Source organism: Triplophysa rosa, linkage group LG25, assembly GCF_024868665.1.
Source record: "Triplophysa rosa linkage group LG25, Trosa_1v2, whole genome shotgun sequence".
Lineage (NCBI taxonomy): Eukaryota > Metazoa > Chordata > Actinopteri > Cypriniformes > Nemacheilidae > Triplophysa > Triplophysa rosa.
In genome coordinates, this window is record NC_079914.1 from 10,266,472 (window position 1) to 10,283,981 (window position 17,510).

Below are 17,510 nucleotides of genomic sequence, written 5' to 3' on the forward strand. Positions count from 1 at the left end.
GCACTAGTCGGACTGAGCAATGTTGCTTGACAAGCCGGTGCGGAGGCACAGTGAGCGAGACAAGCACAACGTCTTCAAGAAGCTGCCATCAGGCTCACTCTGTCACTCTGTGGTGGGCACACAAAGCCTGTGAAGTTTGAGCCGGGCCTCCCACCAGGTTCTAAGCCAGTCAGCTTGTATCTGCGCTGGTTTGACTTCAGAGGGGCTGTCTGTACAGCTCCACTCGGGGCGAGCTGACCCATTTCTTGGCCACGACACCGGTCCGCCGGCGGAGAACAGAGAGAATAAGTGGCATGATGTGCTATCAAAAGCCCGATCTCTTGTGAACGGAGCCTTAAACGTTACTGTGGGGATCGGAATGGTGCTGTCATCTTTCGTGATTCTGTAATACGAACCTTCTAGGTCAAGCCGGGTCTGCGGAAATGGATTTCATGACCTGGAGCTGTTAGTTTACTACAGATGAAACAAACACGTTTGACCATGTATGCTGTGCTAAGCGCGACATCAAATAAATTGCAAACATTTTTGGCAGCAAGTTGATTTCCGTTTGTTGCACAATGAAGCGTTATGTTTTTATTATCTTAGAATGAGCTATTTCTATCTACATACACCGCGGGTCCCCTTACATGGATTTTATAATGTTGTTTCTGCAGTAGCCCTAAACGGACAAACTGCTCTACAGAGCACGTTTCGTGAATACGTTTTTGCCTTCGGCAAAGAAGTGAAAACGCGGCAACATTTTTGTCCTGTGAGAGACACCGTAGTGTAGTAAGCCATTGGTTGCAATTCGCAACCTCACCACTAGATGCCGCTAAAATCTCCACATGGCTCCTTTAAGAGCAAAAATAAATAGTTTTCTGTGGTACAGCATGTGTTCTTTAACTTTTCTACAATAGGCTATAAGTAACCATAGGACGGTAGAGGTTAAAATACAAAGCAAAGCAAAAAAAGGAGAGAGAAAAATCACACGTGATTGACAGTAGGAATATTACCATCCCTCTTTCTTCCCCGGGGTGGAACGGGCGCAGTTCAAAGGGGGTCGTAATTGAAATTGGCAAATAGCGGCATTAGCCTGATCACAACAACCAACCTTGCAGCATAAAAATAGAAGGTGAGCTGAGAGAAAGAAAGAGAGCGAGAGAGGAAGAAAGGCTGAAGTGCTCTCAACACTTTGCAAGCACCAAGACAGATTAATCTTCTTCATGCATAATGCATGTCTGCGCCGTGTGTGGCGGTCGGTTATTAACTGTGTCACAGTTCGAAAACACACCGCGAATCAACAGATCTCACACGCGTACACAAACCACGGCTAACCTATGGCATACAGCTAAAAAGCGACAAACAAAGTCGATCCAATGCACTTGGCGACTATTCGCCCTCAAGCTGTTAAAAACCTGTATGACTTCCTTTCTTCTGTAAAACACAAAAGAAGATCTTTTGAGAAATGGCTCAGCGGTTTTGTGTTCATACAAATCAATGGGGTCCAATGTTGTTTGGTTACCAACGTTCTTCAAAATATCTTCTTTCATGTTCTGCAGAAGAAAGAAAGTCATACAGGTTTGAAATGACATGACGATGAGCAAATGATGAAAGAATTACCTCTTTAAAGATAGATGTCTGAAGTATCCCATGTCAACAAAATGAAAATTCAACCATTCAAATTACCTGGGTTACGTAACGCAAAGCAAGGTCCTAAAACATTCATCAGATGCCGCGGCTATGTCACAAAGTTCATTAAAAACCAGAGAGCCTCAGTTCCGTCATGGCTGTTGTAAGAGTTCTAGGTCTCCCGAGGGCCCGCAACATCTGGTCCTCAGGACAGACCGTTAACTCGTCTGTCAACATCCCGCCGCTGTTCTTTTAATTGTCAGCGATGTGTTGCATGCTAATTCACGGGGCGCACTTATGGGCAAATATGAAAGTACACAGATAGCTATAGAGCCATCATGCGAGCACACATGAACGGTAGCTATATTTGTCCCTTCACCTGGGGACAGCACATGTTCCATACACATCCATTTGTGATCCGAGCACTAGATGGAAGGTGCCCTTCATACCTTGGGCCATAAACTTCTCTATTATGAAAGAAAAGGGTATATAGGTTACAGATCAGTGAACAGGGGTTCATTGACTATTGCACGACCCAGCAAGACCAGCAAAAACATCCCAAAGCAATCTGTGGTGGATGCATGGAGCACATCAGGTCAACCGGGAGAGGACCTATGAAGGTTTATAGGTAATGCAGTCCCAGAGAGAATCCGGGAGAAGATGTTGTGGATGTGTCAACTAACCTCTATGACCTTTCAACATAAAGATTACAGACCCCAGAGAACTGAGACAGTTAGGTTATTAAAGGGATATTTTACCCCACAATGAAAATGATTTGCTTATTGACCCTCATGTCGTTTCAAACCTGTATGACTTACTTTCTTCTGCAGAATGACGATATTATGAAGAAAGTTGGTCACCAGACAACACTGGCCCCCACTGACTTCCGTTGTATGGAAACAAAACCAAAAGACATTTCTCAAAATATCTCCTTTTGTGTTCCACTAAAGAACAACATAAGGGTAAATGGCATTTTTGAGCAAACTATCCCTTTAAGAAGAGATTGCCGCTTTGACTTTTCACCATCGCATTGCATATGGATGTTATAAGCGGAGAACGTTCTATTTTAAAAGCCATTATTTTTCAACCTAAAAAAAACTTTCAAGAGTCCTCTCGAATTATGATTCCAGAGTTGCCATAGCTACAAGACTTGGAGGCTGGCGAGACAAAAAAAAAACTCTGTGAACCGCTGACAGGAAGTCTCAACCTGTCGATACTTTATTCAAATGAACAACCAATCCCACTCAAACACTCAAATAAAGAAAAGTAGAAGAGCCTTCCTATAAAAAAGTGTGGAGGGATGATTCAACGCAGGTCAAGCAGATAAAACCATGACGGATCTAGCCGAACCCACAGAGATTATTGGTAATAAGCCCATCGTCTCAGAGGGGAGTAGGTGCTTTCATAAAGTGGCTGATGAATTAAGGGGCTGTGAATGGAGACTGATAAGGAATAAATGGTGTCAAATGGATCCTTCATTGTTCTTGGTGACCTGCTTTTTGTAACAAGGCATCAACTTGACAATTTTGCTCAATGTGTCTCGCTTCCTCAATAAACCGAACAGCACCTGTCTGACAAAGAGGCAACGTTTAGTGCAGAGGTTCTCAAAGTTTACATTCAATGGTCCAAATCTGAATTCTCATCAACATCAAAGGTCCGGTGCAATTTAATAAACATTAAAAACCACTTTAAATAACAAATCAACTCTATATTATGCGAGTTTATTTGCAAAAATATGAGTTTATTTCCAAAGATTGATAACTCAGTTTTTTTACTTCATTTAAATCATGTTTTTATTGTGTTAGTTAGCTGTATTTTATATTATTACTTAATCAAAAGAACCCAACTGCAGTTTCATTGATATTAACTGGAATGCCCAATAAAAACATTTGTTATGAACAAGTTATTTTTTGCAAATGAACTCTTCATATGCTAATTATCATATTTATTGCATCATCTAGTCGTACTTGCGTTTACTCTCTGTTAAATACAGTGCTGCATTTTTATACAACAAAATGCAAAAAGCCACAGATAGACCAAGAAAAAGTCAAGCTGCGTCGGCAAAGCAAAGCCTCACGCTCGTGGGGCTGCACGGCAACATTTTATCTACGCTCTTTACCTGATGGAAGAAGTCGGTAAACACTGCTACACTGATTTGTGTGCGTGGTGCGCCTGTGAGTGTGTGTGTTCCCGGTCCGGAGGGAATTAAATTGTCTTATTTGTACTTACTATAACAGTCCACATGGAATGATTTTGCATCCTATTTTATCTCCATAAAATGGTATTTAACAAAGTATGACAACATAATACATGAAAATGATGTAAGATGATGTGAGATGATTTTGTCCATCATGTTTTAATGGATCGTAAAAAGTATTATCTAAGATAGATAGTTGTAGAGAGGTATGAATCATTTTTGGTTAAAAATCTCAAAAACAGTGGTTCTCAATGAACAACTAAATACTTTCTTTAGAATAACATGTTATTATAGTTTTCTTAAACTTAAACTATTAAAACTTTTCTGTTCATCGAAATCCAATAAAATATAGGCTTTTATATTATTTGAAAAACCTAAACTAAAAAATTTTTTGAATGTTGCATTTAGCAATGAAAGTTACAAAAACAAAAAGTAAATTAAATAAAACTGTAATAAAATAAATAAATGTATAGAAATCTAAAATAGAATTGTATCCAAATTTTACTTATTTTAAAATATTTTAAAAAATGACATTAATACATAAGTTGAATGAAAATTCTACTTAAACTATGAAAACATTTCTGTTAATCGAAATCAAATAAAATATATATATGCCTTTATATTATTTGAAAACCTAGAAGTAAACGAAAATTAGAAATGCTACATTGGCTATAAACTGAAATAAGTTCATTAACCCTTCAGAACCTGAAGCAAAAATAGTCTGTTTTTACACATTTAGTTTTTTTGACTGTCAAACACAATGTGCCATCATCATGTGCCATCACAAATGTCTTTAAATAAATTAAGGTTATTGACCATTACTGTGTGTTGTGTGTTTGTAAATAGAATTTAAATAGACGAAAATAAAAAAGGAAATATTTTTTTTCTGATTTTATTTAGAAATTCTCAAAAAACTAAAGAACGAAAGAATCTAGCACTTGAAAAATATACTGTAGAACATGCATAAAAGTCTTTTTAGTATCACTCATGTTCGTAGTTTTCATTCATGAGCCTTTTTTACACCAGTTCTCCGGGTGTATTAATTTGCACTATTGACTCAAATGCGGTGGTGTCTAAAGCAGTTCCTGTCTAATTGGAAAGTTCCTGGACTTTGTCAATGCAATCTCTATATTAGCTTGCCATAACAGGATGGAGCAGCAACAAAAAAGTACATTGAAAGTAGACAACAGCAAATGGTTTAGCATGCTATAAAGTCTGTTCAAAAGCAGACTGCCAGAGCGTGGCAGGAGACAAGCCCAGAAAGACAGTTAGGAAGATTGAGAGAGAGAAAGACCAAAGGTTTGTCTAAATGTGAGAACATTCAAGGTGGAAGGCAATAAAAATAGGACAAAAAGCTGGCAGAAAGGATGAAGAAAGAAGGAAAGAAACAAAGGTCAAGGCCTCGGCTGGCTTGTCTGCGGAGACCAATGGAGAGCGTCTGCTGTCTCATTAACATCAGGGTCATTAGCTCTGATCTGATCTCTCCACAACACGCTAGCGCAGCAGAACGCGCATTCAACCCCTGAGAGAGCATGTGAAAACACGCTCTCCAAAAACTGACACTTGTTCTGACATCAAGTCGTGGAGAACGGGACCCCATTTTCACTGGGACGAATAAGAAGTCCCTCTCACTCCTCCTCTTGCTTAATAAAAGCTGCCAATTTCACAGCCATGACATTTTTTTATTCCAAGACACGTGATGCTGGCTTTTTTCTGGAAAAACAATAGCAAGAAACTGCTATGATGTGCCAAGGGACGCCGACGGGCTTGTGGATGCATGCCGACATATTGTCTCGCTCTCTTTATTGCTTCTGAAAGCCGATGATTCTAATTAATTTTCGATGATCAAACATAAAACACTAGAGATTTCCTCGGGGTTTCCATGACAATGTAAGATGGCTGCGTTCTGCTTTTGCATACGGAGGATTTAGCTGAAGCATTTGCAAGCTGGAATTATTCATATACAAATACGCCAGAAATAGAACGCTACAGACTTTTGATTTTCAAGCATTTGGATTCTGCGTGCGCTCAAACCATTTCAATCATCAATGTTTATTTAATGGAAACGTGAAAAAAGAGGCGTCACAATATATCGTTATTGGCACGAAAATCATGATTACAGATAATTTGTCGCATTCACCGAGCGGTTATTGTGGATGAAAATCATGATACCGATACTATTACGGTATTTTTTACATAATGTCAAATTACTATTTACTTTTGTTAACTTTGTGTTATTTCTTGTTTTGGCCAATAAAATACACTTAGGTAGAGAGTTTATCACTATTGTGGCTATTACGACAATTTTAAACAAATTTTTTTTAATGATATCACTTTTACGAAATTATTTAAGATATAATCTTATGTGTATTAGTGCATTGTATCACAATATTCCATTATCGTGGTTGTAAACGCTCTCTCTGCCTACCTATACTTCAATAAAAGTTATTTATTGGCCAAAAAAGAAATCACAAAATCATCAATGCTAAATCCGACCGACATCATTATTTCAAGAAAATGAAAGATAATGCGATAAAATACAGTGAATTCATTAGGACAAAATAATTGTTTAGCGAAAATCTGATATCGTGACAGCTGTTTCGTGAAAACAAAAGACAGAATCTCCTGCGCCTAAAATAAACGATCTTCCCGTTAACCTCTAAGCCAACCGCCTCGTCTCTTCTTCTCACTTTAGAGTTGAACATCTGGAGCGTTCCTGCCTCCTCTGTTGCACCAGATGTCTTCATTGTCTAGCATCAACCACCTGAGAAGGGTCACATAACCCACCCACACATACAGAAGAGTATTGAACAACCAGTATACTGTATATACTTGTCTGCTGTTATAAATAGCACAAAAGGTAATGCAACAAGAGCATTCCACAACAATAAGATGGGCGGAGAGAAGGTGTTGCACGCGGGTACATAACGTCTCATCGCTCTCTGATTAAAATTAATCTACGTCTAAAGTGTTAATGTGTCCCCGAGAGGGTGGAGACAAGTCCGGAGCGGAAGAAGATCCATATTCAAGGGGTGTAAATGATGCTGGATGGCTCTAGGGAGAGCTGCTTATCAACCTTGGGCCACGTCGGTGTTGCCACTTGGGGCTCTGCCTAATGAAATCAGGTGATGTTCCAAGGGCCCTGTTGGAGAAGGAACGGATATCTCAAGGTATTTCATTTAGAGCGAGATGTCATAAATTCCTGGGAGATGAACGTGGTTCATCATCCCGGCAGGGGTGGCCTCATCTGAGAGTAGGAAAAGGAAGGAATGGAGCTTGCACACTGGAGGTGACAGGTCTGCATGAGCTGCCAGGCCTGAACAGCTGGGTACACTCCTTAGGGAGGTCCTGTGGCGCCGGTAATGGGCCAGTGGGTATGAGCTAAATATCGAGCTAAATTTGTTTGTTTTTGAGTAGAGTAAGCTTTCCTGTAGCTCAGCGGTTAGAGCATGGCGCTAGCAACGCCAATGTCATGGGTTCGATCCCAGAGATTGCACGTACTCTGATACAAATGTATAGTATAATGCAATGTAAGTCGCTTTGGATAAAAGCGTCTGCCAAATGCATAAATGTAAATTTAATGTAATGAGTATATTTACATTGTATACAGGCAATCTAGTGAGAAGAGATCTTTTCTTTCTAACCAAAGAAACAGCGACTCCCTGGTCTTCTCAGATTTAGCATGTACAGATGGTGTTATCCTCAGACGGGCATGCGACCAGCTTAATAGCGAGGAGTGGACAGCTGTCGGTGAATGCTACCATCAACAGACCTCAGGCCATTCAGCTGGTCGTGAATGGGAGAATCCACAAACCCTGTATTGCATAACACATTAAAATACAGAAGCTTCATTATAGATTACTCCAGGTAGGGTTAAAGGGGTAGTTCACCCACAAATGTGGTCATTATTTAATTACCCTCATGTGGACTCTTTCTACTGCGGAACACAAAAGAAGATATTTTGAGAAATGTCTCAGTGGTTTTGTGTCCATATAATGGAAGTCATGGGAGCCAGTGTTGTTTGATTACCAACATTCTTCAAAATATCTTCTTTTGTGTTCTACTGAAGAAAGCCATACAGGTTTGGAATGACATGAGGGTGAGTAAATGATAAAATAACTGTTATTTGTTTGTAGATTTATAGAGTGCCACCCTGTGGGCCTAGGTTACATCACTAGGTGGGTTTAGCATCATTTTGATCACTCACTTCACACCACAAGCACCGTATCCCACTTAAAGAGCGTGCAAAGATAGGAGCCATTAGCTTCAGAGACGAGGGCGATTAACATTGTGTCTGATGAGGAACGCGAGTGCTGCATCTTTGATTAGAGCTCGCACCTCGCTCGGTTCTGAGAGGGAAAGGTGCCCCTCCTGCTCACTGTCACGCAACTCTGAGAGCCTTTTGATGGGCGAGAACATCTCTTGAAGCTGTGGGGTGGCACAGATTAATATGAAAAGGAATTCATAATATGGCTTGCTGAAGATTTTCATAAATATTCACAGGCTCTGGACGGTAAGCTCCGCTTGGTTGTGTCTATGAATATGGATGAAAGACGGGCAGGGTGAACAAACGTCTTAAGAGCAAAGAACCAACATGGATAATAAGATGCTACATAACTGCCTAAAATAAACGTATCAGTCTCAAGTCTTTTTAAACCCATTGATCTTCTGTGGAATATAAAAAGTGATTTTTATTGCATAATGTACAAACTGTTTAGTCCGCAAATGATGACCATTTTCACATGATTTGTAAATAAGTTTATTTTAGTTCATTTTATCATGCAAAGCAAGCATATAGCTTAAAATGACTTAAAGGGACAAAAAGATTTTGTCATCATTTGCTCAGCTTCAAGTTGTTCCAAATCTGTATAAATTTCTCTGTTCTGATGAACACAGAGAAAGATATATGGAAGAATGCTTGTAACCCAAAAAATTGACTACCATAATACGCAAAAAAGCGTTTATAAATTTCTTTGTTCTGTTGAGCACAAAAGAAGATCTTTTGAAGAATGTAGAAAAAGCAAACACTTCTGGGGCACTTTTGACTTTCATTGTCATTTTTCCTACTATGGTAGTCAATGTGAGTAAATGATGACAGATTTCTTTTGTGTGAACTGTCCCTTTAAAAAGTGGTGCTTAGGTTTCTCGTGCTGTTTTTGAAACAGAAACATGCCGGCTGCATCAGACTTTAAAGTGATAGTTCACCAAAAATGAAAATTCTGTCATCATTTACTCGCCCTCTTGTCATTTTAAACCTAATTATAACGTTCTTTCTTCCGCAGAACACAAAAGAAGATATTTTGAAGAATGTTGTTAGATGGCACCCATTCACTTCACACTGGTTTTGTGTCCATACAATGGAAGTGAATGGTGTCGATGCTGTTCGGTTAACAGCTTTCTTCAAAATATCTTCTTTTGTGTTCTGCAAAAGGAAGAAAGTCATGCAGGTTTGAAAATTGTTTTTGGATGAACTATCCCTTTTACACCTGCCAAGACAAATGTACAACAGAACCAGACTAACCAAGCAAAGTCTCCAACACCAAAATCTTTCAATAAGGTATAAACAACAAAACATTCAAAAAGCTAGGAAACATTCCTAAATAACCTGTAACTATACTTTTGCCAAATAACAAGCACTCTTTTGTTAGCGTCTGTGACAAGGCATGCATTACCTTCAATGCCTGCAAAGGGAAGCGACCCGGAGCAGCCGCCTCGGCCAAACATCATAAAGATCTGCGAGACACTCTGATATTGCACTTCAATGACACCTCAAGCGGTACACAGAGATGTGAAACTGTCACTTCAAATAAAGGGGGAAGAAGTATTCGGTATAATAAACATACAGTGGAACAATGTCATACGCACGGCTCGTTCTAAGGTCACGTAAGTGTAGGCAGCCGAAACGAGACGTAGTGTTACTGACCGCCGAGGGCGCTCATGTTTTATTCATGCTGGTGCCAAGGTCCAAAGCCTCCCGTGATCATGGAAACATTTGATGTGCTCATTAGATTTCAAAAAGGTCACTTCATTTTCTTTCGCTCTAACCGCACATGTATAATTTCCCTTCTAAGGGGAGCTGTAACCTTTTAGAGGCAGTCATCGAGTGCCAGCCCTGCTGTGTGTGCAGTCTGGGGCTGCTTTGCTCGGAAAGCTCAGTGGCCGGTCAAAGTTCGAGTTGCATTTGTCCGCTGTGGCCTGCTCCTGAAAATATTACACAGCTGGCTGAACCAAGCGTGTTTCGCTTTGAGATGGAGTACGACGTTCATTACAATGTGCTGAAACAGCTTTTGCGTACAGTAGGTTAGATGCTGTTGTGATGTTTGTAACTGCTGGGTTTCAGACCTATAATGAGCATCGTGTTTGAGCATAAAACTTTGAAAATTGCTTAAAAAAAGGACATTAGTAAGTGATAAAATGTCAATTAAAACAAAAATAGAAATTCACTAACCAAAAGAGGCAGTCGTCATGAATGTTCAATGTTCACTTTTATTGTACTGGCAGCGACAGAGTATCACACAAAAACAAACAAAAATCTGAAAAAATAAAATATATATTTCACGTTTTGTTTCTGAATTTAGGATAAAAACATACACAATAGAATGTGACATCATCAGACAGTTATGTCATGGGCTCATGATTTTAGTTATGAATCATCAGTAGCAAAGAGTATACTAGCTAATTTTCACATCCATTAAAAAATAAATAAATAGTTAATTTCATATAAGTTTAGCCTTTTCTTCATTATCTAATGCACATCAGCTATCTTAGTTGGACTCTGAGCTGAGATTCAGCGTGTAAATTCATAAACAATGGTAACACTTTACAATAAATTTAATACATTAAAGGCGGGGTGTCCGATTTCTCTTAGCCGTTGTTGACGTTCAAATCACCAAAACAAACACACCCCTACCCCCATCTTTCGCTTTCGTCAACGCTCGGCTAATGTCCGTCTTGTGCACTGTGCACCTTACTGCTGATTGGCTACAAGGTTGTTTTGGTACTCGGCCTGACTCAGTTGTCTAAAGTGTAATTCGTAAATCGGTTACCCCGCCTTTAACATTGGTTAAGGCAATAGCTACAATGAATTAACAAAGAACAATACTGGTTTGTTGCGGATACCTGTTGCATTAACTAATGTAAATGAATTAAAACATTATTGTAAAGCATTACAAATATTGAGCTAACTAAAATATGTGACTAACCCACCAATGCTAGACTCAAGCAATACGAGTTGCTCCTAATGCTGCCCTAAGAAGCAGCCATATATAATCTGTATCATAAAAATAATGGCTTTCATGATCATATTTTGCAATGTAAAAAGATGACCTTTGCTTATGGCAAGCGTAAAACAGAGGGTTAATTTAAAATGAATTACATAATAGAACGCTTCAGAGAATAAAATTTGACAAATGCACCCTAAATTAGCAATATAAGCAAAAGGAATATGTAATTCATTAAGGTTTAGAGTAGAGATGCATCGATACCAATTTACAATGATACCGATAGCCGATTATTCAGAGTAACATTTGCCGATTCCGATTTTGATTGAAGGGAAATATATCGGCCCTGATCATCGGCTGTTTTTTTTTACTATTGGCCGATGGCGTGAAGAATTGCCTTTATCGACCGATACCGATTATTGGCCGATATATCGGTGCATCTCTAGTTTAGAGGTTTGGGGAAATAATTTGGATGTAAAAAATAGAACAAATTGCTGAAAAATTTAAGTGGACTACAGAACCTAATAAAAAAATTAAACTAGATAATTAGTTTAAGCAGCTTTTTCTACAGTTTACAAGTCAGTAAAAAACAAAATGTAAATACTGTTTGATTTAAAATTTTAACTTTTGAAAATCCTAAAAACTACCAAAATAAACAAATGTAATTTGTACAGTACATTTGTACATTGTACAATGTGTACAGTAATTAATTTTAGGAGACACAGAAAACATAAATAGGATAAATTAATCGATTTTAGACATTCATACAGCAGAGTGAAAAACAAGCAACAAACAAGCTGATTCAGCAAAAGAAAACATTGAAAACTAAAACATGCTGTGTTGCATGTTTCTCAAAGGGTCACTGCAGGCAAATAGGCCTAATTACAAACAGCTAAGGCTTCACACCACTGGTAATCTAAACTACAGTTCACAACCGCTGCAGGTGTAGTCCATGTTGTGCGAAACGTCATGATTCCCTTCAAAAACATCAGATCTAGAATAAAGGTTTGAAAAAACACTTGGATCGACTGCTTTTGCCCTTTGCTACATCGCGTTTGACATGATTCATTGGTCCCACATTACATCATTTGTTTTAGCTGCATTTTAAGTGAAAACACACTGGCTTATTTAAAAGTCACAAAGCTCAAGACCTTGGCTGAAACAAACCTGTCAACAAGGTCTTTAACCCATTGTCCATTTGTAAAGCAGCTGTGTAGGGTTACAACTGTGACAAACTAACTCTACAAACATCAAAACAACCAATTCTACGACATGGGCAATGTGACTAAAAATAGCAAGTGTGCTCTAAATTGAGAGAGAGCTATAACAAACAATAGATTTGAACCTTCCCCTTGGCTTTACATTTTCTCACAAACTCTCTAAAGACTGCAAACCAAACCACGGACCATTCACCATGACCACTGAGATGTAATTACGCTGTGTTTACATTGTATTTATTCGTTAACTTGTAAGAACAAGGCAGATGTCACGTCAGTATTTACAGGGAATGTTGATAATACAACAACTTTAAACATTCTTCTTTTGTGAGAGATGAGTTTTCTAGCTTGGCATGTGTAACAGTCAATCTGTTAAAAATCTATCAAGTTTTTGTTAATGTTTAAATAAAAGTCTGGACCAAATCCCGACAACAGTTAGCAGCTTAAGACTGATCCAAGCAATCCTCTACAGATCTTCAAATGGAGCAAGAGTTGGCTCTTTTTCTCGGTTTTGGCTCTCCGAAGTCCTTGTCATCGTGAGCACAGGGGCTGAAAGAGCAGAGCGTCTGCGAGAGCCTCCTCATCCCCAACCGGAACACGCTGTTGGACAGACTGTAAATGACGCAGTTGCAGAAGCTGTTGCTAATCGCCAACCAGGTGGTCACGAAGGAGAGAGCAGGACTTTCCAGCACGTGGGAGCTCTCCAGAATAAAGTAGAAAATGTAGGGGAGCCACAGCATGTAGAAGACGCTGGTGATCCGAAAGAGCACCATTGCGTACCGCCGATCTGGCCCATGACCCGTGGGGTGACCCCCTTCTGCGGTTTCCATCTCCTGGCTCGGGAAGCGTGCCCTTCGTTCGCTGATCTCACGGTTGTGCTGCTGGCAGATCCGAAAGATGTGGAAGTAGGTGAAACAGACCACTAGGGTGGCCGGGGCGTACAGCAGGCAGACCACGAAGCCGGTAAATAATGCAGAAGTGGGCCAAGAGTGAGCACACCATTCGAAGATGTCCCCGTGGTACCCCGGCTTACCCCAGCCAAAGAAAGAAGGAAGAAACACAACGCATGAGTAGATCCATATGAGGACGATGCAACAACGAAGACGGCAAGGTGTTACCAGTTGATTGTAGGACAGGGGCTTGGTAATCGCTAAGTAGCGGTCCACGCTAATGCAAGCCAGGCAAGCCATCGAAACGCTCTTGAGTACGGAGATAACGTAGCTGAACACCTGACAGGTAAGCGGTTCTTGGATGCCAGCTGGATAATGAAGTAGAGAAAGGGTGGGCACCAGACAGCTTAGTCCTACCAACAGATCGGCGTAGGCCATCGTCTGGATGAAGTAGCTTGTGGTGTAATGGTGTAACAATGGCGCACAATGGAACACAAAGATCACAGTCAAATTCCCTGCGATGATGAGTACCGTCAGCAATACGATGACGACCGTCTCCAAGACGCACGCCTCCACGACCTTGTTCTGTCCCCAGCCCACGGGGCAGGAATGGTTTAGGGACACGTAATGACCGCCGAGGCTGCCGTTTGCAGTGGCGACTGGTTCGATCGGGCCTGATCGGTTCATTGTTCCAGAGCCTGTTCTCTTGGATAAGGTTCCGCCGTCCTGAACGCAGTGCAGATGTCCCCTCTTGTCTCAGTAAGAAGAACTCAATCTTCTTTGCCGTAACCTCTGTCTTTCACATGGCTGAATCTCAATGAAATGAGCATTGGCAAAAATCAATAAGGCCCATAAAGACAGAAAAAAGGCACCAGGCTTTCTGAAATCAGTCATGCTTTGTAGCTGTTCAATAATTGTCAGGCAGGGATAGTTCCATCTTTAAACGAAACTATAAAAACTAGCTAGACTGAAAATGTTGTGTACAGTTCCTACTGATAATTTAGCATATGGGTGGCTATCAAATACTTCAATTGTCCTCATAAGGTTGAAAATGCACAGCATGAGACAGGCTTAAAGAATAACTGACGATATTTATTCATATTAAGATGGATTAAAAATGTAAGTGTTCTTTCATAAAACGAATTGGTTACTAGAAAACTATAAATGTCAAATATCAATTTAGTTCTTGAGTCATACCTACTGCCGAATGCCACAAAATCCTGATTTCAATTTGCAAAAGTCTTGTAATCGCACATGCATCATACAACAAATTTAGGTACCAAAACCAAGTATAAAATCTGCTCAAGCTATCGTTTGTAGCCTGACGTTCACTCGCAGTGAAGTTTTTCATGTAAAAATGATTAACGCATCATATTCTGGGTCCACAGCATCAGCTTTAGTCTTGCTTTCCTCGCAATCCACTGACTTCACAAACTTTCATCATGCATGGTGTATAAAAAGCAGTTCACAAAAACATGAAGAGAAGTACTTCATAGTAAAGTGTCTTTAGATTTGATGAACCAACGGCATGATATGGGAATCCCATTTGCATCCCACGTCTTTCCAGTTCTGACCGAGCGTTTCACATACAGCCACAGATGAAAGCTTTGTATATCCACTCAAGATGTGACAGCATGCCAGTCTATGCAAGTGATATGATTAGACGCATGTCAAGCTTCTTGTAAAGTCCGCTTTGCTGAGGTAGACCCAGTAGTCTCTTCGTAAAGCCAACTTCCTCAGTGCACATTCCTTAAGAAAGACGTGAAACACCCAAAAGATGAGTTGAAGATCCTCAGACCACTCTATCACCCCTGTTAGCTTTCTCCAATGACCTGAGAACCAAAGCAGGTTGACGGTGGACCTTTGAGGAAATCGAAACCAAAATGTCAACGTATTTAAACGTAAATATAACATCAAGATAACGTCAAAAGAACATCAAGAACGTCAACGAATCGATTACAAAGAAGTCTGAAAATGAAAAGCTCAAAATCGCACGGCAGGCGGAGAAGAGGCGAGCGGATGAGAGCAGCCTCTCACGCCGCCGGTGTACAGAGCTGCTGTGAGCGGCTCACAGTTCCCTCTCCTCCTCACCGCCTCTCTCTCCACCACTGTGCCTCTCGCTCCCTCCTTTCTTTTCCCTCCCTCTCTCTCTCTCTCCTCCCTCCCCCTTTTGGCAGCACCTGAGGTCATCTTCCTCACACAACTCCTCTAGCACACTGCTCTCGTTCTCTCTCTCTCTCTCTCTCTCTCTCTCTCTCTCTCTCTCTCTCTCTCTCTCTCTCTCTCTGTTTGTTTCCAAGGTTCTCCCTCTTTTCTCATTATCCGCTTCTTCCTGCACACCCTGAAGATGTTTCCCTATTCAAAAATAATCAAAGATTTTCATATCATCTTCTTGTCTCTAGTCGCTTAATTATCTCTCCTCCTTTTATTCACCGCTTCAATTCTCCTACACAGACCAATGACCAAGCGAGGCAATGCCTGCCTCTTGGTTACAGTTGCCAGGCATTTCGGTTAGCCGGGACCCTCTTTATCAGCAGTAGCTGACGTGGTAAAAGAAACAGGACTGACTAAAGCATTTTAAGGAGGGGGCCTTTCTTGGATTTGGTCCCTTGGAAAGATAGCTTATAGACAAATCGCAAACACTGGATAAAAGAATATGCCAAATGGAATAATGTAATTTCTTGCAGAACCAAAGTGACTTACAGTGCATTCAGGCTTAACGTTTTATCAGCACGTGAAAAACCCATGCCTTTGGCATTGCTTTACCAGTTAAGCTACAGGAAGCCATACTGTACGTGAAATAATGCAAAGTTACTTGGCCATGACACTCCGCACGTCTTGTTTTCTGTCACTTGTTCCCAAGATCGATTCATCTTGCATCTGTAGGCAGCTATGAATGGTTAAATAGATACAAAACAGAAAAGCATAACTTTGGCACAAGAACAAATCAATGCACAAATGTTATAATACCTATCCCTGTCAATGTAAGTCAATGGGAGATTTTAAAGCGGCCATTCCCCGTGATGCCAATTTTCAAACTTTAGTTAGTGTGTAATGTTGCTGTTAGAGCATAAACAATATCTGCACAATGATAAAGCTCAAAGTTCAGTGCCAAGCGAGATATTGTCTTTAACAGAATTCGCTTTTCAAGGACTAAAGAGAACAGCTGGAATCGGACTACAGCCTTTATTTCCCGGGTAAATGATTTCAGTTTTTGAATAACCTCTGCCCAAAGGAATATGCCAAAAAAGGGGCGAGGCTTTCCTTAGAGAAGAGTAAGAGCCGCTGGAATAGTGTTTGGTTATCACAGATTGTAAACATTTGACTGATCTGCACTAGCGATGAAACGATTCCTCGAGTAATTTGAATACAAAAAAATCAGGGGCAATTTTTGTTGCCTCGAAGCCTCGTTTAATCCATTTAACTACAGTACACACGGAGCACTGCGTTTCCCCACGGACCGTTGTTACTGACGCACAGCCTGTTAAACTCTATTCATGTTACAGGGCTCTCAAGTCTCACGCATTCACCGCGAGACACACGCATTTTAGTCTGTTCACACGCTCACACGTATTTCTCATAGTGATAAATAACTGATAGCTTACTGAAATGTTGAACTGCTATTTTACTTAGTTTTAGACTATTTTGCGAGTGAAACTTGTTTTTCCGGCATCAAACTAGATTCGGACTAACGTTAGTGGATGCCGATGTCATCTGGCTGAATGAACTGCACTTTACGAGGACATGAACACATGAATTTCATCTCCAGAGTTTCTCTGAGAGTTTATTTCTGAACATTTTACTGAGTGAAGCTAACACACTAAAAAATAAGCGTCTTCCGACGACCTGCCAAAATAAAGGTCCGGTTAACCATGTATTTTTATGTGGACAAATATATTACTATTTAATAGTAAAAATAAACTAAAACTAATTTAGATAAACTAAATGCATCGTGCATAAACTGAAGTTAGTTGTTTACCTTTGAAATTATTCTTTCTATTTTTATTAATGTTTCTTATTTATACATTTGTATTAGGTCTATATTGCACTTTGAATGTAATATGGCAATGGAATGTACTAAATGGGTTTAGTTTTCACAGATATTAATGTATGCAATTTCAGCAATAAATATATTCATTTTTCTAAAAAGGAAACAAATTAGTTGTTCATTTTAAGAGACCTGTCTTATTTTCTCTTGTATATTTAGTATTGCTCTTTAATAAAGAAAAAGTACTTATTATCCGAATACCCGATTAATGATGGAAAATCAGTAGAATACTCGATTACTAAAATAATCGATAGCTGCAGCCCTAATCTGCACAATTAATTACTTTCACTTTCATCACAGTCCTACAGTTGGTAATAAGAATTCAGCTAC

At 39.9% G+C, this 17,510-nt stretch overlaps 2 protein-coding genes across 2 annotated transcripts in view; both read right to left on the bottom strand.

Moving 5' to 3' along the window:
* Positions 1–17,510, bottom strand: part of rabgap1l (RAB GTPase activating protein 1-like) — a 69,374-nt gene that overhangs the window by 28,994 nt on the left and 22,870 nt on the right. The gene's annotated exons all lie outside the window — the stretch shown is intronic.
* On the bottom strand, positions 10,280–15,665 carry gpr52 (G protein-coupled receptor 52). The gene has a single exon (XM_057325290.1). It carries the CDS (start codon positions 13,817–13,819, stop codon positions 12,719–12,721), a length of 1,101 nt encoding a protein of 366 aa, XP_057181273.1. The 5' UTR covers positions 13,820–15,665; the 3' UTR covers positions 10,280–12,718.

What these genes read in the sequence shown, in the direction of transcription:
- gpr52 (XM_057325290.1), bottom strand. Translation starts at nt 13,819, where the DNA reads ATGAACCGATCAGGCCCGATCGAACCAGTCGCCACTGCAAACGGCAGC.